The sequence below is a fragment of the Ylistrum balloti genome, unplaced genomic scaffold, assembly GCF_031769215.1.
Source record: "Ylistrum balloti isolate Yb309-2 unplaced genomic scaffold, AGI_CSIRO_Ybal_v1 Utg369882, whole genome shotgun sequence".
Taxonomy (NCBI): Eukaryota; Metazoa; Mollusca; class Bivalvia; order Pectinida; family Pectinidae; genus Ylistrum; species Ylistrum balloti.
Window position 1 is genome coordinate 231,452 of NW_026782019.1, and position 26,642 is coordinate 258,093.

Sequence of the window (26,642 nt, forward strand, 5' to 3'; positions counted from 1 at the left end):
ACAGGAATGTGAGCACAGAAAGACATGGTAAATACACTTCATTTTTACAGCAACCTCCAGTCTGGATGGGACACATAAAAAGCCCTTATGTTCATCACCCAAGCAACATTTGACATCATGAAGTATCACTTACAGGTAAACTTTCCTCAGTGTGTGATTCTACAGAGCAGTATCCTTCACAGGTAAACTTTCCTCAGTGTGTGATTCTACAGAGCAGTATCCTTAACAGGTAAACTTTTCTAAATCCTGCAGAGCAGTCAGTTTCCTTTACATCAGATCTTAATTCTGCCCCTTGGGACACAATTTTAAATCACATTGTTGATTAAACTTTTCCATCACAATGTTGAAGGACAACCTCTAAACCACTGAACACATCCTCGCAGTATTGGCCACAACTTAAATGCTTGTAAACTCAATACTGATTAGCTGACTGATATACTTTCTCTATCCATCAATTCAACACAAGACTGAGAAGCCTTACTCTGTCCATCATTTTTACACAAGATTTGGAAGGTTGATAGTGTTTCTCGTTCACACGAGTAGTGTGACTGTAGTTCTGACATGGCTTGTTTGGTGAGGTACATTTCTGTTTATGAAGATATCACTGCTTGATAAGACAGTTTACTGCTACCTTGGCGTTTCATACTTTCGACTGTTTGTTAGGTCCACACTGATTGGTCCCAATGGAGGGTGTTTTTCGTGTGCGTTAGGTGACATGTTGTAGTACCCACAGGAAAGAAGAGTGCTTTCTATCATATTATGTAGCTGTTCGTATGTGATACTGCCATCTTTGGGATCTGCCTCCCATTGGCTATTTCCTATAACACAGTCAAAACCTGAATGTCATCACATTGAATACTTTACATTGATAAAAAATGTACACAAGAAATCTATTTTGAACATAAATCATTAACTGTAAAGTCCTAAAGTTTCATAATCTTTGCTCCGAAAACAAAATTGTAACAAAGAGGGCAAAAATACACTATATATACATAATCTTTGCCCAAAATTATATATAAAAAATTTGGGTAGTATGAAATTGCTATGTATTTCTTTATTCAAATGGTGAGTAATATTGATGACAAATGAAATAACTAATATTGAAGATGAAATGAAATGATGAATATTGATAATAAAATGAAATGACTAATATTGATTAAACATATGTAGGAGTGAAAAAAAATGTCTTACGTAATATGTCTGTTTCAACTCCATTGCCCGTTTCAGTCTCCAAAGACTTGGTAGAACCTGCAGATCCAGTGCGCTTGGAATCCGAAGGACCAAGATTAAAATCAATTATCTCCCTTGATCCCGACATTAACTGTGAAAAGAGAGAAATTTATACCTCATTTACAAACGCATCATCACGATTCATAAATGCTGAAATGACTCTTGGACTTTTTTACAACCTTACTCTAAAATCCCACTGATTCCACATGCCAATGTCTGCATCTTTGCCAAATAGCACATTCTGTTATTTCTTTTAGAAAGGTTTCAAATCTTATCTAATAAGAAAATACAGATGGCTCTACAGACTTTATTAGATTTTATAGACAGAAGTAGGGGAAAAAAATTGCATACCTTTTTCAATTCACTTTTAAGATTAAATGTTGTACTCTGAGGAGCAAAAAGGGTTCTTTTGTACCGTTCAATTCTCCTCCGCTTGGCATCAGGACACAATGTGGGAGGTAGCTGAAATAGATATCAACGCTATTAACAAAAAAAATTTAAAAAAAAAAAAAAAAAAAAAAAAATGAATTAAAATGAAAATTTTTTACTTTGTTAATTTCAACAGAAATACATACAACAATGTGTCTGATTATATATAATCATAAATATTCAACTTGAGCATTTTATTTTAACACTGTATAAGACTGAGGACTTCCTTGTTTGTACCTGGGATATGTAGATAATTTTGTGGAGCTGATGTAACATCTGCAAAATTGGGTCACTGATTTGACGTACACGACGCTGTGATATGGTCAGTGTTGGTGTGTTAGCACTATCTGTTAACAGAACACAAACGGTAAGAAATTACAACAATTCAACAAACACAAAACATCAGATAGTCCAAATAAAACCCAGTTAAAACATATGCTTTGGAAAACATGTTTTGAATGATATTTCTTTTTTTTTTCAATAAAATTTTCAGATTTGACATAAATTCTTTAATTTTCAAGTGTATTTCAGCAATTAGTTCTCAAATACTTGAAATGCAGGAGAGAGCGCTGTGGCAAAATATCTCAACTCACAATGAATATTCACATTATTAAATGAGAAATTCATGAAGAAAAATTCACAGCCAATCCAGAAGAATGATTCCCCTTTCTACATGTTTTAGGTAACTTACTTGGTCGCTTGCTGTGTTTCTTTTTACGGGCCGGTGAGCTGGAAGAGGGAGTGCTGTTAGAGCGAGAGAATTTACGACAGCCAGCAGCCTGTAAGGGACCATTGGTGATAGGGTCCAGCGGCCCGACACTGCTGCAGGCACTACTGTTGTTAGGTGAAGGATCACCTGAACTGAACCCCGAGTCACGACTTGTCTTTGCTACAACAGATCAATTCAGGTAATTACATTAAACCAACATAGCTTTGTATTAATTGTACTCTATGTGGCAGATACAGTGTAAGTTGTGAGTTCAGGGACTAATCTGTTGAAACAAATTTCAATTCACAAACTCTGTTCAATAGTCGGGAATATAGGCTATCTAAAACATGCATGCATATATATACTTTTTAAAATTGTTTTAAAAAATCTAATTTTGTTGACACTTTAATATAAAATTTCAATATTGCAATGTGAACAGCATACACATCTGAACAATGGCATTCTGAGTAATGATACAGATATATAGTAACATCAAACCATTTACTACTTACGTGTATTTGGGATGTCAAGTACTAGTGGACTGTAAAAGGCAACAGTACTACGAGATGGCCGGTCCTTCCGCAACTGTTTAGGAGTGGTCGGTGGTTTGGGCAGTGCCTTACGAAGGTTAGCATGGTTCTGAGAGCGGGTACTTCCTGCACTACTCTCTCGACTCTCACTGCCACTGCTGGGGTAACTCTCGTCATCACTCGTCCAACCTGAAAATAGGCAAAAAACATGCCATTTACTGTAATTTTTTCTAATCTTGTAATTTATGTAATCTTTCCAAATCTTAACTAGGGGAAAAAGTGGAACCTGCATTTAAAATTTGAGAAAGATCTTTTTGGTACTCCTCGAGAAACAGTAATGATAGTCATTCATAGTAAAAATCCAAGTCTGTTGTCTGTTTGTTGTTGTATACTTCTCTAAATCCCAAAATTGACAAAGCACATTTACCCACTAAGATGTACCTATGCATGAAATTTGAGAATGATATATGAGGTACTTCAACAGAGATAGCAATAAAAAACTATGACTGTCAAAAACACAAAGTGGCCACCTGTCAGCCATTTTCTTTCGACAATCAGACCCAAAATGAAGTATGCACAACTAGGAATTAAGAGAAATCTAAATATGAAATTTGAGAATGATAGATCTGGTGCTTCTCCAGAAATAGCAATAACAAATATTTTTGCATGACAGACGAACAATGGACAGATGACAGATAAAGAGAAATTTGAATCACCCATCTAATGATGTGGGATAAAAAAAACTCATATCAAAATATTATTCAACCTCATACAATAGTTTTACTTATATGTTTAGAAATTTAACAATATTACAATGTAATACTGACCTGTGCCACGGTCAATGTCCATGTCTATAGAAGTAGGCATGCACACAGAGCCTGCCAAGGAATTAATATCAATGTCCACCAGTGATGGGTCAATTACTTCCCCATTCTTCAGTCCTGCAGCTCCTCCACTCCCAGCCAGGTTAGCAAGGCGATCATATCGTTCCTTGGATACCAGGAACAGACGGTGATAATTCTGCATGTTCTGGTTGGCTTCAAAATAGTGTCTATAAAACAAAGACACGATTGTATGAAGTAAATATATAATATTAATATAATCTTTCTGTCTCACTTTTTATATCTGGCAGTAAAGTCAAGTACAGAGGTTAAATTGTATCCATTCAAACATGGAGTTTACAGGACAGTTTGACTTCTAGTATCAAAGCAATTCAAAGATTTGGACTTTTGTGACTTTGTCCATGGTGTGACTTTCATTAACCTTCCAGAAGTTGAACACTGTGATTGCCTATGACTGTGACTTTTGACCTCTATGACAGTGTGATATCTTTGACCTCTATGACCTTACCTCTGGGCCTTTGTCCGCTCTTTCTCAAGTTTCTTCTCCATGGAGATTTGGTTTGTGCGCAGACTGTCCATGTGGACGAGAAGTTTGTCTGCCATCATTCCAGCAAGCTGTACAATGTCTGGTCGTTTCTCGGTGGACTGACAGATACAGCTAAAAAAACAAAAACATACAGAAACTTAAGACTCTGCTTACATTGATGCTGACACAAATCATCTTGTTATTTATCATTTGAAATAATTTTAAAATCATTATGTTTTAAACAATTTCTCTGGCTTTACATGTATGTATACTAAATGAATAGAAATCCTCTGTCTGGAAACCTGACTAGAAGATCACTTAATTTACAAGAACAATTATTATAGAAATTCAAAATGATGGGAAAAATGTCTATTTGACAGGGTCAGTATAGAGATTTTAATGGGAAAATTGCTATATTAATAGGTTCAGTATAGAAATTTTAATGGGAAAGATGTCTATATTAATAGGGTCAGTAGAGATTTAAATACTGATTTTAATACTATTTGTGATTCTGAATGTCTGTATTAACATGTTATACTCTACCTGTTGATCATGTTAATGAGTCTGTCCGAGTACTGTCCTTCTGGTATAGGGGCAAAATTGGCATCCACAATCTACAGAGTGAAAAAACAATGTTTAACATTTTAAATCAACTTTCTTCAATTCTGAAACTGCTGTAAGTATCTAGTTTATAGTTTAATGGGTTCATGACCAAATAATTTGAATAGGATTGTCTTTTTTTAAGTTATTTCTTTAAAAACAAGACATAAAAAATAAAAATGAAAATTTACAAAGAAAAAGTGAGATGAAAAAGTTAGGCAATTGTACTGCAAATTCAGGAAACAGAAAATTATTAGCTTACTTCATTATACAGTGTCTTTTGGCAAATGGTAGCCCACACCTGACCCTTGCTTACCTTGGTGACTAGTGATAACATATTATCACAGAAGAACGGAGGCTTAAGGGTACACATCTGGTAGAGGATACAACCAAGCGCCCACACATCTGCCTTCTCCCCATACGGCTGGTTCTGGACAATCTCTGGGCTGTACAAAAGGGTGTTAAACATTAACAAATGTGAGGTAGACACAGATATTTGTCTGCAAGTGGAATAATCGATGTAGCGAGACCCGAGTAATGCTTCCAGCAGTTGACCACAACCAGACTGTGTTGAATGATATTTTAAAGCATCTGATACAAAAAGAGAACACGCTTCAGGAGTAAAACTGTGAATTGGTTCTCTTCTTAATCAAAATTTCCATGATCTGACCAAAGGCTTATGCAACAAAAGGCTAGATTGGCCTGTACCATTCACCTGTATAGTACAGTTTCTTTTTGTTAGTGGATCAAATTTTCACAACTTTACTAAAAGCTTGAAGCAAGTACAATTTTTTTCAGCAGAAGTCATGAAACAACCAATGATTTTCTATGTAAAAATTATTTCAAAATCCTCAAATATAGCATAGAGTGCTAGCAAATACAATTTTTTTCAGCAGAAGTCATGAAACAACCAATGATTTTCTATGTAAAAATTATTTCAAAATCCTCAAATATAGCATAGAGTGCTAGCAAATACAATTTTTTTCAGCAGAAGTCATGAAACAACCAATGATTTTCTATGTAAAAATCATTTCAAAATCCTCAAATATAGCATAGAGTGCTAGCAAATACAATTTTTTTCAGCAGAAGTCATGAAACAACCAATGATTTTCTATGTAAAAATCATTTCAAAATCCTCAAATATAGCATAGAGTGCTAGCAAATACAATTTTTTTCAGCAGAATTCATGAAACAACCAATGATTTTCTATGTAAAAATTATTTCAAAATCCTCAAATATAGCATAGAGTGCTAGCAAATACAATTTTTTTCAGCAGAAGTCATGAAACAACCAATGATTTTCTATGTAAAAATTATTTCAAAATCCTCAAATATAGCATAGAGTGCTAGCAAATACAATTTTTTTCAGCAGAAGTCATGAAACAACCAATGATTTTCTATGTAAAAATCATTTCAAAATCCTCAAATATAGCATAGAGTGCTAGCAAATACAATTTTTTTCAGCAGAAGTCATGAAACAACCAATGATTTTCTATGTAAAAATTATTTCAAAATCCTCAAATATAGCATTAGAGTGCTAGCAAGTACAATTTTTTTCAGCAGAAGTCATGAAACAACCAGTGATTTTCTATGTAAAAATTATTTCAAAATCCTCAAATATAGCATAGAGTGCTAGCAAATACAATTTTTTTCAGCAGAAGTCATGAAACAACCAGTGATTTTCTATGTAAAAATTATTTCAAAATCCTCAAATATAGCATAGAGTGCTAGCAAATACAATTTTTTTCAGCAGAAGTCATGAAACAACCAGTGATTTTCTATGTAAAAATTATTTCAAAATCCTCAAATATAGCATTAGAGTGCTAGCATTTAGTGTATTTACCACTTGTAGAGGATGGCACCTACATCTCAGGTACAATATAATTCACTTACCACCAGTAGAGGATCGTACCGACCACGCTGGTCATCCTGCTACAGTCTGTCCTCTTCTGCTTTGCCAGTCCAAAGTCAGCTGCAAAATGACAGATATAATCATATTCAGACAGAGGACAATAATGAATATATTTATATTCAGGACATTCTTTGTTTCTTGGTGATTAACAGCCAACATTGAGGAGTCGAGAGAAAATTTCAATACTTCTCACGAGTGTGTACTTGCATTTCCTCTCTAAAATCTAATAATTCACTGTAAAAAAGCAATGAATCTTAGTGCTGATGCGTATGGTGTTCTGTTATCTATTTGAGTTCAGCCTGACACCGAAACAGGATTAGGCAGCCACTACATGAAGTCTCAACTACAGACTTAGTAAAAGAATTATTCTCAGATATTTATTCTCTAAATTGATATAGAACAACATCTAAACACCTATGACTTACTTATTGTGACTTTATCATCACTGTCTCCCAGCATAATATTGTTGGGCGTCAGGTCCCTGTGTAGTATTCCTTTCTCTTTGTGTAGGTAGCGCAGAGCTAACACCATCTACAAACATCATCCAAACTACATATAAAGATACAAACACATCCTTGTCTACATGTCTACCCATAACAATATATACACTGAAGAAAACAAAATTTTTCTTTTTGATTGTATATGAGATACCAGTATATGAGATACCAGTATATTATGCGTCTACAAGACAGGAATGTCCCCGTCCAATGTATAAAAGTATATCACTGTTTGATTGACCTTTGACCTTTTTACCTAAGTTTGATTGGCCACCTTGATTTAATAGGGTGTAGACCATCATGTCACGACATTATGGGGTAAATATAAACCAAATCTATAGAGAAGTTTTCAAAATAAGACAAACGTTCAAAACCAGACAGAATGGGATGGACTACACAGGTAACATTACATACATTCCCCAGTCACCCTGCCCCACCTAATAAAATGGCAGACAAACTATGAAATACATCATGATTTCAAGAAAAAATCAATAAAATAATGCTGTATCAAACCTGCATAAATATGTTCCAGATACGTTCCTCAGGAAATTTCTCCCGTTTCTCCTTTAGAGAATTAATGTGTTCCGCTAGAGGGGCACCCTCTATCAGCTCCATGACAATGTATAGTCTCTCATCTGTAACCAAAACATGAAACAATTCATCGTGAGCGTAGCCGAATGGTTTTACTATTCGCTAACAGTCATTTCGGCACTTGTCAGCATGTCCGAAATCGACGCTATTCCACGACAACTCGTACACATATCACACCATTGTGTACATGCTTTACTGGTCATTTGTCTGAAGAAGGTGACAGCGTACGGATCGTACTGGTCACCGAAACATCACATATTAAAATTCCTGGTTGTGTATAGAGAATCTTTACATAATGAAACAATTCAGTAAATTGTACCTAAAAAAGCAAAATCAATCATTATTAAATGTTTAAATCAATGTATCATAATTTGGGTCATATATTTGAAGATGAAAAACTTTTTAAAAGATATCATGGCATTGACTAGTTGACTAGTCTGATGGTTTGTCACTGGAGTCAGTTAATTATCTAAATCCAGTTTCACAAATCTTCTCATGTATCTTTTAAACTTCACAAATTCTTTCATGAAATGTTTCTGATATCTGACATCTTTACCACAAATGTTATGGGATATGTGTTCACTGTAAATATTGTAACATTTAACTCATGTTCTATGTATTTTTGTATTGTCTGACTTGCCTTTCATAAATGCATTGTGGTAGCTGACATATGTTCCATAAATGTTATGTGGTATCTGACTTACTTTCCACCAATGTTTTGTGGTATCTGACTTACTTTCCACCAATGTTTTGTGGTATCTGACTTACGTTCCACAAATGTTTTGTGGTATCTGACTTACTTTCCACAAATGTTATGTGGTATCTGACTTACGTTCCATAAATGTTTTGTGGTATCTGACTTACGTTCCATAAATGTTTTGTGGTATCTGACTTACGTTCCACAAATGTTTTGTGGTATCTGACTTACGTTCCATAAATGTTTTGTGGTATCTGACTTACGTTCCATAAATGTTTTGTGGTATCTGACTTACGTTCCATAAATGTTTTGTGGTATCTGACTTACGTTCCATAAATGTTTTGTGGTATCTGACTTACGTTCCACAAATGTTTTGTGGTATCTGACTTACGTTCCACAAATGTTTTGTGGTATCTGACTTACGTTCCACAAATGTTTTGTGGTATCTGACTTACGTTCCATAAATGTTTCGTGGTATCTGACTTACGTTCCATAAATGTTTTGTGGTATCTGACAATGTTAGGATGCTTCATCTGCTCCCTTATGATGGAGATTTCATTCATCAGTTCGCCAACACTCTGTTTCTGGTCTGTGATGGTATTACCAAAAGCAGGATTGTCTATGTTTACCTGAAATATAACATAACATTATAAATCATGATATTCTGACAAGTAATTACTTGGGAAACAACCTAATTACAGTTCTACGACTGGATATGGAGACAATTACCAAAATGAAATAAAACAAAGTCACTGTGTTTTTTAATATAAGTTACCTGACTTTATGTATACTGATGGAGGCAGTTGTGACTTCACTAATTGTAAATTTTCGACACCAGGTCTGCATTCACTAAATGTTAAATTCTAACAGGGATTATAACTCCACATCAATGATGTATATCTATATATCTATCTGTTTATCCTCTCTTACAGTTTCATCATCCAGGAATTATGACACATAGTTACTGACCATAACTATTGAGTTCAGTCCCACAATGTTGCTGACTGTTTTGCCTTAACCCAATATAAGCCAGTTCATTAATGAAATTAAACCAACCATTTGTAATCAGTAGATATATAAATATAAACTTCATTTATTTTACAACAATTGAGAAACAAGTTATCCAACTTGTACTAATCACGCCCAGATTGAAGCACACGAGTGGTCTTACTAAAGGGAATTAAACCCTGGACGTATTGTGTTACCTCTGTACCACATGATTATTTGAATAGGAACCAGTAAGATTCAATGCATGGTCCATGACCACTGACAAATAGGTTTAATATGTTGACCAGTGTCTTACCTCCTTCAGGGCCAGGAAGGACTGACCAGCAGTCCTTTTCTTGACCTTATACACCGAGCCAAAAGCACCCTTGCCTAGCATATCAAACACATCATACTCTCCAATATGGCGACTTGGGGTCTTGTTATGGTTGGTCTCCAGAATATTATTTTTTATCTCCTCAACTTTAGCACCCTGTAAAAATATACAAGTATATAAAAGTTTGAAATTTCTTGATGAGAGATTAATATCAGGAAATCAATCTGAAAATGTGTTACAATGACCCACTACATTCTATATCAGAAGAAAATCAACTTATACATGCAAAAAAAGTATTTAACTTCAAAATATATGCGATGAAATTCATCAATCTAAATTATCAGGTGAAATATAGAATGAAGGACATAATCAAAACAAAGTTTTATAACATGTTTCAATTCTGACATTTCTACTCTAAAAAGATGGGATAGTCAACACACGCATCTCTTTGCGGTCAGTTGGCAGGAGAGGTTAAGCTAACTTACAGGGAGACCATTGATAGCATCCACCAAGGGCATGTAGGCCTTAAGGTCTCGATTGTAATGGCCGACACTGATAAACTTCTCAAACAGCTGAGGCGGGAACAGCAATTTAAACAACTTCCTGTTTCTCTCCATACTGAAGAGGAACCTCAGTGTCCTGAAGGCACTTCTCTGTAACATATAACATATCACACTGTATTTAGTCTGACACTGATAATCCTCATCTACATGTGGATTATGCTACTTTTTTATTGCTTGGAATATTCTTTTACGCCTTCCATTAAAAAAAGTGCAGTTCAAGATCCAATCATACAGTATTTTAGAAAGTCATTCTGAGTTTTTTCAATTCTATTTGTAGCTGTCTTCAGTTGGGGTTTTTTGCAGCACTTTATTTCATAAAATTCAGCAAATTTTGTTATTAAATGTGAATAACATTTTTCCCTGAAAAATATTTCTTAATAAGTATTTTTCTGTCTGCACTTCCTCACTTCGAGCAAGAGAGTGGATATGTGTTGGTCTCCTGGACAAATATGGCCACAGATGTCTGTACCTGTAGATTAACGATGCCTTTACGCTCCTTGTCACCACAGTCCTTGGATGGGGGTAAGATGAGAAGTCCTAAGGAGTAGATTCCATTAGCCTGGGCTATCTCAGAGGCATTAGCATCATTCATGACTAGTTCTGTCAGCGCCGCACAGCAGGCTAGTGGAGAAAAAAAGCATGTATATCTTAAAAAGAACAATATACATCTCTCACCTCGAGTTTTCTTTCCTTTAACATGCTAGTGGAGAAAATGGTTTTTTTATACCAAAAAGATTTTTTAGCATTAAACTTGAATATCAATAACATGTACCAAGCAGAAAGAGTCCCTAGAAAAATAATCCAAATGATCAACTCATTAATGTACTAATTAAATAATGATAATGTAATGTCAAAATTTAGGGATAATTCAACATACCTGTTTTTAAAGAATACTGTTGTTCCATGAGCTCTTCCGCCTGAATAAAAATGAAGTACAACAAGGTTAAAACAATGACATTTGGAAGAAGAAGAAGAAGAAGGAAAAGAAACTATTTTATTTTTTCCTTTTTTCTTCTGTTTTCTTGTTTTTCCCCTTCATTTTTCTTTTTGAAGAAGAGGTTGAATATTCAAAATGCAGCAGATTAATGCAATGTTACGGACAAAAAATTAATGAGTAAATAAATACAGGAAATTTGCTTCAGAAGGCTAAATGGTCAATTGATGATCTAAAATTATCTAAAATTTATTTAAAGATTTTATCCCAATGAAATTTATGAAAAAAGTTTCAGAATTTTCTGTTTTTAGTTAACTGACACACTAACGAGGTAAAATGATAAATATGTGACAAGTTTAATAAACCTCAATATACATCTGAATAAAGACAAATATATGACATTTTTACAAACATTTTTGAAAACAAAATTTTACCATACAAAAATCTGAATTAGCAATATTTTTCCTCTGTATTCATCTCTTTGTGGGCATCTGAATGGATTGGATATGATGCTAGGGGACACAGGAACGACCAAGAACTTAGCAATCGTAGTTTTGCTAGGTCATATTACACATGTGTAACAAGGAAAGATTATTCAATGTGTGTTCTAACACTGAGAACTGGGTAGTTATGTAATTGGAGTTATTACATTAATAACAGCGTAGTTATGTTATCAGAGTTATTTCATTGATAACAGGGTAATTATATTATCGTAGTTATTTCATTGATAACAGGGTAATTATATTATAACATTATATGCTCTTTCATTATATCCTGAAACTACATAATCAATCAATGCTTTTGACATAATTTCACAAATAACTTTACAAACATTTGATCAGGCCTTATTATCCATACAGCTGTACGATCATTTGTCATCATCCTAATTGTAAACAAACTAAGAGACGACAAGCTGAAGAGAAATCAATCTATAGGATATCAATACATCAACAACCTAATCAGAGGATAAAACGCTTACAATAGAACCCTGGCAATACTGATACCAAATACACACAATCATCAACCAAACGTAATTAGGCCTGACAGTGAATTATTAGTGTGAGTCTACAAACACCAGTTGATACAATACAGAGCTATCAGAGGGCTATACAAATGTTCCCTGGAATTATTTTCTTAACTGAAAAACATCTAATGATAAGAAGGCTATTTTACTGTTTTATGTAAAAAAAAAAATTAAAATATATTCAAAATATATTAAGAAAGAACATTTTTTAGTTGAATCTACACTTAGTTAAACAAGAACTGTAGCAATATCAGCCCTCATTTACAACATAATTCATACAATCAATTAGATATTTAACACAATCAACAAAATGGACTGAATCATTTTAATATTATTCAGTTATTTATATCTTTCTATATTTATTTTAATCATGATTGGTAATCTTTTATTGATGAAGAATTTCTATCTAGTACAAGTTATTTATTGTTTTAATACAGTCTTTTTCTTGAATCTATCTTTCAAATTTAATGTTCCATTTTTCATTTTTGTCTGAAGAAATAACCAAAGTAAAGATAACTTTAACAAAATGTTTACAATAACATCAAGTTCAGTCTGGATGTGCTGAGAAAATCAGGAAAACATTTCCCATTCACATTTTGTAGGTTTTGTTATTTCATCATCATTCCTTTCTGTATCATATTTTTGATAATGGTAGCTTAAAAATTCTGTAAGAGAAATTTTAGTTTACAATTTTGCATTTAGTAAACCATTGCTATTTTTTATTTTGCTTTTCACAACTTAAACTGGCTTTTATGTTGCAATGAGATAACTAATTATCAAAGATGAACAGACAAATATTGATTCAAAGTGACATAATCATAGTATATCTGGGTTTTAAGTTAAAAAAAAAAATTAGAGAGAATAGTCCTGTACGTCGTACATCAAACTCAGCTTCCTGTTGTTCTGAATATATAGCTAATAATGTTGTATTTTATACTATACATGCAAGCTTGAACAGATAACTAATGCTGGACAAGGTAAGCAGTGATGATGATGACACATGCGGCTGTTAAAAACACATGTTGATACCTGATAAAGTCAGTATGATATTGATGATGACAGGACGGAGCTGATATCATGAAATTTTTGATAAATCAAAACCTGTTCCCAACTTTACTGTTTTATAAAATAAGTGAATATTTAAATATAGTTCATTTCTATGGATGGGATATGGTGTTTTTTCCGATTTAAACCAACGTTTGTGATTGTGATGATAATATCTATATTAAAAAACATGTGGCAAAAATATTTGATCTTGTGTTTAATATTGACATACTGGTCCTCAATTAAACATTTTTTATTCCAATGTTCTACCAAAGAAACATTATCATTATGACAGGTGTCAATTTCAGATCAATGGGACAGGGTGGTCATGATATGGTGACAGATGATTGGTCAAGCCATGAAATGTGACTATGGGATCAGGGGTCACACAAGACATGCCAAGCCATCTCACCTTGGAGGCTGGATCTTTCATTTCGGAGGGAATAGTTTCCCATATTGCCTGAGAAATCAAAATATAATCACAGAAATTGACAAGTTTGAACACTTAAATTCTAATTGTTTTCTGCATTCCTGTACAAATGTATATAAACTGGGCTGTACATGATAAAATTCCATACATCTGTAAAGTTTTAATGTAGTGCACACATAGAGCACTCTTTGTATAAATAATCCCCAGTCTATATAATGCAATAGACCCTGAAATATCCCAGTAAATAGTTCCTTCTTATAATCAAATAAGCCAAAACAAAACCTAAAATGGGTCAAAACTTTGTCATTGTTTAATTTCTGTACAAATGTGTAATTTAAAAATCAATGACCTAGAAGATAAAAAAGCAGAGAAATCAATTAATTGCTCCCTGCAATTACTCCTACGTTATCAGCAGATGTTTATTATTTCATTAACAATGATGCAGAAACTCTAGAATATATTTAGAAAGCAATTACCAGGTAGAAACAATTTTCACTTGCAATTATTGCACATTTATGTAATTAACCAGGTGTTATTTCTAACAACATTAGCTGTCTCCTGTTACCCTAACAACAGAATCTGGCCATCACTATTACACAATGGTTAAAGGAAACTCCTAAAATTACACCTGGTCGGTGTATTGATTTCCCAAAGTAAAAACATTTTATTTCTCAGTCAGTTGGAGATTATTCAAATGGCCATTGTATGGTGTGTATAGATTTGCATTAAAAAGACTATAAATGATCATCACCAAGTATTTGTTCGACAGAAATAGTAAGGAGTCACTTTTCTGAAAGCGAGACTTTACGGGAATATTGACTAACAAGGATTGGTAACAAGTTTGCTTGTTATTCAATGTCATCAGGTCATTGATTGCAGGTACAAATCTGCATCAGATCTAAACAGGTGATGCTGTATTTAAATCTTTTCCTACACCGAGATCTTGTCTCAATGACACATACATGATAATCAGGGTTTAGGTCTCCATAGGGAAGTAATTAGTCACATACAGGTATTAAATACTCTAGATCTTCTAATCCATATTGTAATTGGAAATCAATAAAAGATATTCTATGACTAAAGAAGATGAGTTACCCAATAACGTCTCATAGATAGATATTCTCCTCACCCTCTCTCTTCAACAAAGCATGCTCAATATCAAAAGAAAGTAAAAGTTAAAAAAAAAACAAAAAAAACATCAAAAGCATTAAAGAAATAAAACATCTAAAGGACAGTAATTCTAAAACCTACAGTCACATGACTATCACATGACTATCACAAGATATACCTACATCATCTACTGTTCTGCCATGTGGACCAGCACTGGCAGCTCCTTCACTTGTTTCTGTCCTCTCTGTCACGAACGTCCGGTCACTGCAATGGTCAAGCAAAAGCCAAATGATGCCCAGTCATACATAATAAAGCTTACCAAATATGGTAATGTAACATTTCTTTGCATTTTCTTTTTTTTTTTAATTTCAAAACTTTTAAAGTGTAACATTCATGTATTAAAGTTATATAAAAAAAACACACACACACAAAAAATAGATAGATTAACAAAACAAAAAATTGAACTTTTCTAGTTCTTTTTCAGAACAATATCATCCCTTTAAGAAATGAATTTTGCTCCACAATTTCCTTCCGTTAGTTTCAGTATTACTAATCAAATATACAACAGAAGAGACAAGTCGCTGAGTAAGGTGTAGTAGTGTAAACATACTGTAGAAGGGACAAGAGAAGTGGAATGCCTCCCATTTGCTTTATCTCCTTGCTTGCATTTGGGTCTTCACAAAGCTGAACTAGACACCATACAACAGGGAGGAGAAGGTGCACATTATCAAAGTGGAGTTGACTCAGCAGAATAGGAATTCCATCATACAACTTCACCATCTCTCGACTTTGACAATCGTGACAAAGTAACTTCAGCAACTGGGCTGCTAACCTGCAAACACAAATATAGGGACAATTTATAGCTTAGACATAAGACAGCATTATGTCTTTCTCTTTAAATCTCTAATCTCTTTAAATATCTTTCATGGTTAACATGTCAAATTGTAAAGGTTAATTGCTTTTTGGAATCAAATTAGAGATTGGAGTTCTCTTTCTTACTCATCTCTCAATTAGATGTCATAGACAATAAAAAATAACTGTTCTATTGAGTTACACTCAATTCTTCACTAAACTATTGTACTCCTGGATGATCAATATTGACTATTCTAATGAGTTAGACTCACCTCTTTGCCAGATTATCATACTCTTGCACAATCAATAACAACTGTTCTATTGAGTTTGATTCGCCTATAACTTTACGTGGTCCTTCACTACAAAAACAAAAGGAAAGTTATACAATGCAGGTACAATTAACCATTATGGAAATAGTGAGAATGTAGATACCCTTGGTGTTGATGGTTTTTAGAGACTTAATTTACTGTATAAGCATTGATGATTATTGTACAATATAAACTGTAGTACCTTTGAGCCAGGCCGTACAGGGCATGTAGAGAACAATGTAACACTACCACATCTGTAGCATGTAACAGCATCACCAATGCCTGCAACATAAACCATATAAAAATTTGATAACTTCAAATTTTTACCTGTCACATAAATTATTTTCAACAGTCTACCAGAAAAATTTCTAATAGACTGAAATAAGCAAAGCAAGGCTATATGTGTATAAACAGAAAATACAAATTACCAGTAAATATATATCTACTTATTACATTCACAATCAACTGCTGACCAATTGTCATGTCTATAAAGCAATACTGAACTAAAACATTTTTTCTCTAAAAGAAAAGAATTTGTAACAAGATCCTTTTCATTTTTCTATAATAAATCTTTTATCAACTGGTGAAATTTTGACTTACAGCATGAACATCGTACTCTACCAGCCATGTCCTTTGTGACACTACGGCAGATAACTTCTGGAAGATATCTGTAAAGGAAAGAAAAGGTTTAGTGTCACCCAATCCCTGTAGTGTAAGAACAAACGACAAAATAAAAAAATTCAAACTTTCAATTCTTCAACTTTTGTAGCTTCAACAATTAGATTTTTTTTTAAAAATTGACAATTCTGCCCAGATTTAAGATTACCACATTGATTTCTCTGTATAAAATATTTGGCAACAGATCTGTCCACTTACTAGTCATCTCTTTCAGGATGTCCACAACATATGGACTCCGATCATCCATTAGGTAGCTGTCTGCAGCCTTCCGGAAATGCTACAAAAATTCCAGACATTGTAATTAAATCATTCAAAACAGCAGATTAGAAATTCAGAACACAGTTAAGGAATAATTTATCAAATATCATGGTTTATGAAAAAAAAATAAGTTAAGGTAATTATAAGGATGTCAAAAATATTCATATATATCTATCTCATTTCTAATAAGAAATCTCGTAAATCAGCTTGGACAGTTACATAATTAAAGATTTCTAATTAATACCCTACTTACTTCTGCAAGCACTTTGAGACCTCCCAGATCGAAAAATTGTCGATGGAAGGCATGATCCCTCATCAGTATTCTCAAACATGTAACAAGTAACAATATGTTCTCTGGGGGAGCACGCCCTATCCATGCCCTGGTAAGAATATCACAAAACATTCAGTGATGTGTTCCATTGTGTTGTTTATTAAAAACAATAAATATTTCTATATAGTCAAAAGATACACATATGTCAGGTTATATATCACACTGTTTGGACAACTTTCATCTTGCAGATTCATTTATCACTAGGATGCAGACGAAAAAAAATAAGATTGTAAATCATAAATATTGTGATAATAATTCGCTTAAAGATGAGCAACAACAAATAAAATACATTTCTCTATATATCTTTCATCAACTTTCCCTGTTCAGACTTCAGTAAACATCAGTTGGACTTTATAACCCAGCTTCACCGGCAGAAAACAGCTCTATATGACGGTGTATATATAACACAAATCAGTCCGTGCAGAGATCATAGTAATAATATACTCACGCGCAACATAACCTCTGCTTCACCAGTGCTGAAAACAGCGATGAAAACCATTTATGGTGAGTGTGCTTGCAAAAATTCCTCTCCGACTGATATTTTTGACTGAAAGAAAAAAGAAATGTTTCCTTTTTAATTAAATCCATTGCAAAAGAAACAATACTGAAGCTCATTAAGAAGTTAAATGGGTATAACTATATTAAAATATCTACATTCACAAAATATTTTGCAGCTTTCATACCTGAATTTTTCCAGTGCTACAGCTTCGGAGGATTTGCCCTGGTGGGCCCCTGACTTTGGGTGTGGGAGGGGCCAGGGCAGGTACTTCTCTGACTGACATGGCTTCAACTCCAATGATGGCAACTGTAAACACCCAAGATAACCAAACACAATTAGAAAAACAACACTTATAGAATTCCTACATGATATTTCTTTAAAAATTAAACTAAAAAATTTTGATATCTAAATTCTGAAACGTTCTCTCAAATCATTAAAGACACTTTCATGAACAAAGATTATGCTGATATAAAGCATCATAGATTGCTTTTTTTCAACAATCATGATATCTTATGTGTTTGGTACAAAGATTTTCCTGGCTCATCTTAAGTATCAGTAGGCTCTACACATTCAATACACTGGAACTCACTTAACGTCACATCTGTTAATGTCATTTTCTTGCCCCACAGATTTTTTCCTATATATTCTATGTAATCCAACTTCTGATAATGTCACTTATTTTCATGTGGGTAATGCTTAATATCACTTTATTTTGTATATATACTTCAAGGAATACTACCAAAAGGAACATATAAATAAGTACAGTGCTAAAAAATCACAGGAAGACACTCCTGATAAGTGAATATGATATGCTGGGATTTACCATCGGTTCACTGACTTATATTGAAAAATTCTGTTCTCATATACCAGGTAGTAGTTAAGACTGTTAAGGGAATACAAATTCCTACCTCAGTCAAATAAAAACTCTGTATAGAAATCAATAGGTGTTTTTTATATGTTTTACATAACAGAGATATACTATTCTAGTTAGTACAGTAACTATTCAGTCGTAGTCATGCTTTACTGTACTATGGACATACAATGTATAAGTCTGTGGCCAGTGTTACTGTTCGTGCTGTAACACATCAACACGACATTAATGAGGTAGTTTTTTTCAGTAAAATAAATAAGATTTTTTCAACCATGAAATACTACACAATACTGTACAGTAAACATTTCAGTGAGTCACTTTCATTCATCAGTATGATTCACAGAACTACTCTGTACTGATTTCTAAAAAAAAACCTCCTTCCTTTCTAATCTGATCAACTTTACATCAATAAATCTGGAGTTATATTGTTGCTGTGTAATAGGTCACCCACACAGACCACACCAATACAACTGACTATAATAAGTCACACACAGACCACACCACTACAACTGTCTATAATAAGTCACACACACAGACCTCACCACAACTGTCTATAATAGGTCACACACACAGACCACACCACTACATTGTCTATAAAAAGTCACACACACAGACCACACCACTACAACTGCCTATAATAAGTCACACACAGACCTCACCACAACTGTCTATAATAGGTCACCCACACAGACCACACCACTACACTGCCTATAAAAAGTCACACACACAGACCACACCACTACAGCTGTCTATAATAAGTCACACACAGACCACACCACTACAACTGTCTATAATAAGTCACACATACAGACCACACCACTACACTGTCTATAATAAGTCTCGTCCACAGACCACACCACTACACTGTCTATAATAAGTCTCACACACAGACCACACCACTACAAATGTATATAATAAGTCACACATACAGACCACACCACTACACTGTCTATAATAAGTCTCACACACAGACCACACCACTACACTGCCTATAATAAGTCACACACACAGACCACACCACTACAACTGTCTATAATAAGTCACACACACAGACCACACCACTACAAATGTCTATAATAAGTCACACACACAGACCACACCACTACATCTGTCTATAATAAGTCACACACACAGACCACACCACTACAACTGTCTATAATAAGTCTCACCCACAGACCACACCACTACACTGTCTATAATAAGTCTCTAACACAGACCACACCACTACAACTGTCTATAATAAGTCACACACACAGACCACACCACTACACCTGTCTATAATAAGTCTCACCCACAGACCACACCACTACAACTGTCTATAATAAGTCTCACACATAGACCATATCATTTGTACAGGGTAAAATTATGAAAATAAAGTTAAGTCTACCTGATATTAAAACTAAACTTATATTGTACCATACAATATTTCTTGATCTGTCACATTACCAGATGTTTTAGTACACACCTGTATATAAATTTATTAAGGTGATTATAGGGTTAACAGTTCACTGACTGTGCTAGCTGCTGTAAACTATATGTACAGGTAAATACAGTTATATAGACAGTTCCAATATCAGGTGTTTCTCCAGAGATTATTTAGGTAAGTATCCTGTTATATTCTACTTGTATAGAAGGATTAGAGATAAACTTATTGAACCTGCAGAGGATCAGTCCGTGTTGTGTGGGCTGTATATAAAACACTAACATGGATGGTGCAATAGACATACAGGTACCACACAGTGTTTACACTATATAAATACACTCAATCTGTTTACCTATATAATGTACACCAGTCAAGTAAATGATGAATGTCACTCGTGCTGAGTTTAACTCAAACATTTTATATTAGACCACTACGTACAGAACAGAACAGTTACAAAGCAAATCCTAATGGTTTAAATATGGAAACTCTACCAAGGTGTTTCTCAATCTGGTGAAATCTGAGAATTGCCTAATTAGGAATTCCATGGGTGAATTGTCCCTAGCCTACTCCAAAATAGAAATAATCATGTATTAAGTATCAATATTGTTTCCTCAACTTCATCATAAAGCTTGGACAGAAACCTTGAAAATATATTTTGACGTGGTATTATAATTAAAATAATTTTGATCTTTTAGATGTCAAAGATTCTTGAACAAATAAAGACATCCATCATGATTAAGAATCTTTGGGTATAAAACGTTTGTAATTTTATCAAACTTTCAAGACAGTGGTCATTAAAATTAATCCTGTCATTCAAAGTGAAACAGTAACTAAAAAACCAGTGTAATGTTCTCATCAATGCTTTTGATTCCTAATACTGCACACTAACACATTGAATATTGTACAAAACACCTAAAAAGAATATGCAAAGTCACTTATACATTTTTTGATCCAGTCGGTATTTGATGTGTCTACATGCACTTGGGAAGGTCAAACTCCTTGGAGAGGTCCAGTGCATGACACACCTGAAATGCCCTAAGAACACTTACCTGGTATATATTACCTTGGGAAGACTTACCTGTTGTTTACTGGCAGGTGTGTTAATCAGCTGTAGCAGTTGACTCAAGTTCTTACTCTCTCTGTAAAACAAACAGAAAAATCATATAAATGTGGGCCACAGACTGATCACAAACAAAAACACCAGTGTGAGGCGACCCAATTACGCCCCTCTACTCCAAACTCAAGTGTAAGGCTTAACATTACCTCCCCCTCCTCTCCATACTCAAGTGTAAGGTGACTCACCTACAATTCACCTCCCCCCTCCATACTTTAGTGTAAGGTGACCCATCTATGTCCCTGTCCACATCACACTGTAGTGTATGGTGATTGTCCTATGCCCCCCTCACCCCTCCATACTCAAGTGTACAGTGACCCACTTACACCACCCTCCTACATACCCTAGTGTTAGGTGACCCACCATATATGCCGGTATTGATCTGGATCTCAGGATAAAAAACATAAGCTATATCATTCATCTTGAAATCCAATATATTTCTTATCTTTCCATTAAATATGGAAAACTTTAAGTGCGAAAATTCCAATAGTAACTGCTCTACCATGAAAAATACTTGTCATACAAAGAATTCAACTTTTCATTTGTTTTAGTTGGACTACTTTGTATCAAAATATCAACTAAAACCAGAAGTCTACATTTTCTAGCCACAGTTATCTCACATTGATCAACTTCACACATGAATACCATTAGAAAATAGTATGTAAACATATTTTTACAAATAAATAAAAACAGTACAAAATACATTTTAATGGAAAATAATGCAATTCTACAGAAATGTTTTGTATTGAGTGAGAAAAAAATAAAGAAATCTTGGTGATCACATCATTTCTAAGGAAAACACTTCTTCTTTGCTTTAAAATTTTTTATAAAACTGAGAAAAAAAATGAAAATTAAAAAATAAGGTATCCTTGCTCTCTATAGAAGAAGTACACTACTACCATACTAGTACAACATCAAGGAAGATGTCATTGATCCCTGCTTTCTATAGAAGTTCACTCCTACCATACTAGTAGTACAATTTGATGGTCATATATAAAGTTCTACTTAAGTTCCATGAACTTCAGCTGCCAAAATAGGATAACAAAAGTTCATAGCATTATCATTGTGCAGTTAAAAGAACAACCGACATAATGTGATTAAACAAACTCCTGTCTAGAGAAAAATACTGCTTTGTTTAATTCTAAAGGAAATTTCATCCCAAAAAAAAATATCTTGGTCTTTTTTTAGCTATTTTTGGAGAAATAGAACTTTACTACAATGCATGTTTTAGGAAATACTTTGCATGGGTTGGATATTTTTAAAAAATTATCAAAGTTTGGCTGCTTACCAGGAAATATTAATACCTGATAATAACGAAGTATTAGATGTTTAAAAAAAATTACTTAAAAGGCATTTAAACTATCTCATTATTGCTATATATGTATTTAAGAAATTCTACCAAACAATTCAAATAGTTACATATCAGGATCTTGTGAAATAATGACAAGTTCAAATTGATTTAGGAATGTAAGTTAATTATATAACTATCACATTTATATTGATGTTTGCATGTGCTCAATTAGTTCTCCTGAAATGGATCTAATAAGGAAACAGGGTATCTACAACCTAATGTCTTTATCTGTCTATAAGGATCATATGCTTTAATAAACTTCCTAAATTACCCAGTGACAAATCATGATGATATTGCATTTAAGTGGTTCATGTAACATAAATTAAAGAAAATAGTTTAACATACCTCATTTTGTGAAAAGCTGCATATATATCCACAGAAATATTTGAATCCTTCATTATTTGAATGTTACAGAACACTATTGAGTATAACACTGATATATACAGTACTATGTGTGTGACATCACTGCTATCAATCCTGTATGTACTTGTTCTCAGTTTGTTCTAGTTATGTAATCAAACAAGTCCATTCACTTTTTACCAGAGTGCTTCTCACACATATATTAATTGAAATTCAACAATGTGAGCAAGCCTAAGGCGATATATGAAATCCTGAACTTCACAGTACTGTACTGGTGCAGCCAGCCATTAACACTATGATATTGTTGTATTTATTTAAAGTGCATGTAAGTCTTTTGTTATGGGAGTCTGACCAGTCAGTTACCTGTCATCAGGGCGGGGGAGGCGTATCACCATTATATATACAATAAGGTTCTCTTTCAGTGGTTAAGTAAACAAACACCTTACATACTTGTTGTTTTAACGAGCATACCGGTATACCCCAGCTGTAATATAAGATGTCAATGGCAGGTTTGTTTTAATGCCAAGTGTTGAAAACAAGAAAAGTGCTTGATTGTAAATCTTTCCAAAGGGTGACTCGTTCATGATGAAGGTAAACAACACAATAGACTTTTTATATTTGTAATCATCGGTCACTACGGTCACAGTATGACCTGACTGTGAAGTAATCACTCCTAACGTGATTATCCAGTTTCCACAATTTCTCATCATTAAAAAATGTCCATGAAGCATGAATTTTTACTTTAAATGGGTTTATACTTCTTCACATGCTATGTTGAGGGTTGAAAACTGAAACATGCCAGACTTGTACAAATGTTTAAAACTATAATGCCTGTAACAACCTAATTCAGCTAGTGCTTGTTTGCTCAGGTTTATTGTCTGTGGATAGCAAGGGTCAGTTTGATGTAGAGGTTTCCTTGCATTAAGTTAGTGCTAATGGCTACCTCTCTGCAGGCAGGATGTGCTGCATCCTTTCCAGAGAAATTAAGCTGTTTACAAACACTGTCCCCTCTCTTCCACGCAGGGATCGAGACAATAAGATTCACAGTCTGATGTTCTACCGTCTGATATATTACACTAACTTTCTGTATTCAATATCATTGTAGGATAAATTACAAAACCAACTATTATTCAGTATAAAATAATATTGGTTGCATATTTAAACCCATTTCAAAATAGATTCTTAAGTAAGAGATAAAGAATGTAACAGTATCTTACAAGACTTAAAATGTTTTCGGTGATATGAACTGTGTGTACATGAAATACTCAATAACCCTCATTAACTTTGGTGTAGCAGTATTATACCATACTATCATTCATCCCACATGTCAAAAACTGACGACAGATTGGACAGTATAATCGTAGGTGACATTTCCTCATATTGACATTCACTTCATTTTGTTTGTTTTATAAGGCTCACAAACAATTTCAGTTTTTTTTTTTTGGGTTACATAATATCCACATAATCCTGTGATACGTTATAACCTCTATATTTATTAATAGAAAACCCCATTTCAGTAATCTGGACTATTCCATTATTGTTCACAGGGGATTATGGCATCGGAGTAAAGCTTCCATTAAGCCTTAGAATAAATATTGTGTTAAAGCTGAAACTCCTAATAAAACTAATTGAAATGTGTAGCCTGGAAATAAGATGGCATTTACCTTTGATAGCATCAGACAATGCATTTACACATTTTACGATCGGCATGTTAAAATTTACCCTGAAATAGCTATAGGTTGTTCATTTATAAGATTTTAAAATATCACACAGCTAAACATTTGGATTTTAGGAGCATATACTTAAGGAATTTCTTCTCTAAGTAATAAAATGGAAATTTTAAAATGTTGATAATATGCATATAATGTCGTAACATAAATTACTTGCATGTAGAACATGGTAAGTAAATCAGTCTAAAATTCCAGCCAGGTACTCAAAAACAGAATTGACTTCAACATTTAATTCCCACAAACATATAACTTTGAAGATACCTTTAACCTAAATTTACGGGGAATGATGTCATCTTTAAACTTTAACAGGGAATGGCTCTGAATAAATTAACTGTAATATTCAGTCACACAGGTGACCTTGAAAAATTTGTCCACCTTTTACTTAAAAAACTGGTGCAGGAACACTATATTTCATTGTCAAAGTAAAAATGTATGAGAGTTGTTTAAATATACTTCTATAGGTAAGCTATTGACAGAGTCAAGACCGAACTCAACAGAACAGACAGGGGAAATTACTTAACTTAACCCTTTATTTAAAAGTAGACCAAATCTTTCACCTAGTTTTAAATTCTGTCATTAAAGAAACACAATCTTGGGTCATTATGGATCCTGAATCTATGGGTCACTCATTGTATATCTGTCATTCATAACTATACAGATTATACTGCCATTTAACAAAACAGATTTTGTGGTGTCAGTGACACTGCCTCCTGTATAATGTAATGTAATTCCCTAAACCATTCTAACCATACTTTGTACCGAACTAACTCACATGTTGATAATTAAAAGATTGAATGAAAGGAACGCTCAATAGGGTTTTATGTTAAAGCATCATGACACGCACAATGTTAATTCACTTTACTTTAAATCATAAATTTTCATGGGACTGAATTTTTATGTAGATAAATTTAGCTTTATGAATCAACTTGTACTGATTTAAACAGTTTGTGGACATGTGAATACTAAAGAGTACCCACATAATCAAGGAATATATATCCCCCTCAAAAATGAATGATTTCACAGTATATAACTGGACCACAGAGATCTGAAATTCTTCCGATGATATTGAACCACATCAACCTTAAGTTTGCTTAAACCATAACAATGACAAATTCACACCCAAGTAGTTATACAATAACGACATTGTGTCTGAGCACTTTTGACCTAACTGTTATACAAGTACTTACCCAGCATCCGGCGACCTGCGTCGGTCTTGACCGGGCATTATCTTGGACGGGTAGATATGATAAGGGTGGTGTGGCGTTTCCGCCTCTCACATGGTGGTGGACCTCAATTCACAACATCTGAAATTCAAAATATTGATTTGAAATGCTGTATTTCAACAATTGGACGAAAGATTTAAAAAGTAAAATGATACTATCTTTAACATTTAGATGTGTGCATATTTCCACCGTCAGACTGAAATATATACATTAATCCCTAAATATTAAACCCCAGGTTTTACAAAAAGAGAATTTCCTACCTAAATAACTGTAAAAGAGCATAAAAAAGCTCAGACACATATAATCTAAAACATTTTTGACTTTATTTGTTACAAACAATTCATTGTCATTTCCACTTTATTTTGTTCGATCTCTATGTCAATCAAGAAGATGTTTTTAAATTTTTGCAACTCTAATACACAGTCTGTATCTACATACTAAGTGACATCAAAATAATCAACATTCACCTGTGTCCAGTCTGAATTAATCAGAAATGAATAAATTGCACAGCGCACTATTTACATAAGCCAGATCATCCTCTGGAAACAGGTTTGAATGGCACCTAAATGAATCCAAATTAATTTTCTGGTATAACCCTTTAACAATATCTCATTTCTTCTGTTTAATCAACTATTTTGGGAAATTTAAGTCATGGC

General features: G+C 33.7%; 1 protein-coding gene across 1 annotated transcript; it reads right to left on the bottom strand.

Moving 5' to 3' along the window:
* Nucleotides 1-627: 627 nt before the first annotated feature.
* LOC132546304 (serine/threonine-protein kinase Nek10-like) lies at nt 628-25,988 on the bottom strand. The gene is made up of 30 exons (XM_060210029.1): nt 25,951-25,988; nt 21,287-21,347; nt 18,099-18,220; nt 17,864-17,962; nt 17,338-17,464; nt 17,025-17,103; nt 16,749-16,816; nt 16,351-16,430; nt 16,113-16,199; nt 15,599-15,820; nt 15,171-15,252; nt 13,861-13,908; nt 11,324-11,363; nt 10,916-11,067; nt 10,369-10,536; nt 9,866-10,039; nt 9,050-9,191; nt 7,788-7,909; nt 7,203-7,308; nt 6,759-6,837; nt 5,183-5,312; nt 4,810-4,880; nt 4,249-4,398; nt 3,726-3,949; nt 2,881-3,087; nt 2,351-2,548; nt 1,897-2,006; nt 1,582-1,692; nt 1,192-1,321; nt 628-818 (listed from the first exon to the last, which is right to left on the bottom strand). Exons 1-30 carry the CDS (start codon nt 25,986-25,988, stop codon nt 628-630), a joined length of 3,618 nt encoding a protein of 1,205 aa, XP_060066012.1.
* Between the last annotated feature and the right edge of the window lie 654 nt (nt 25,989-26,642).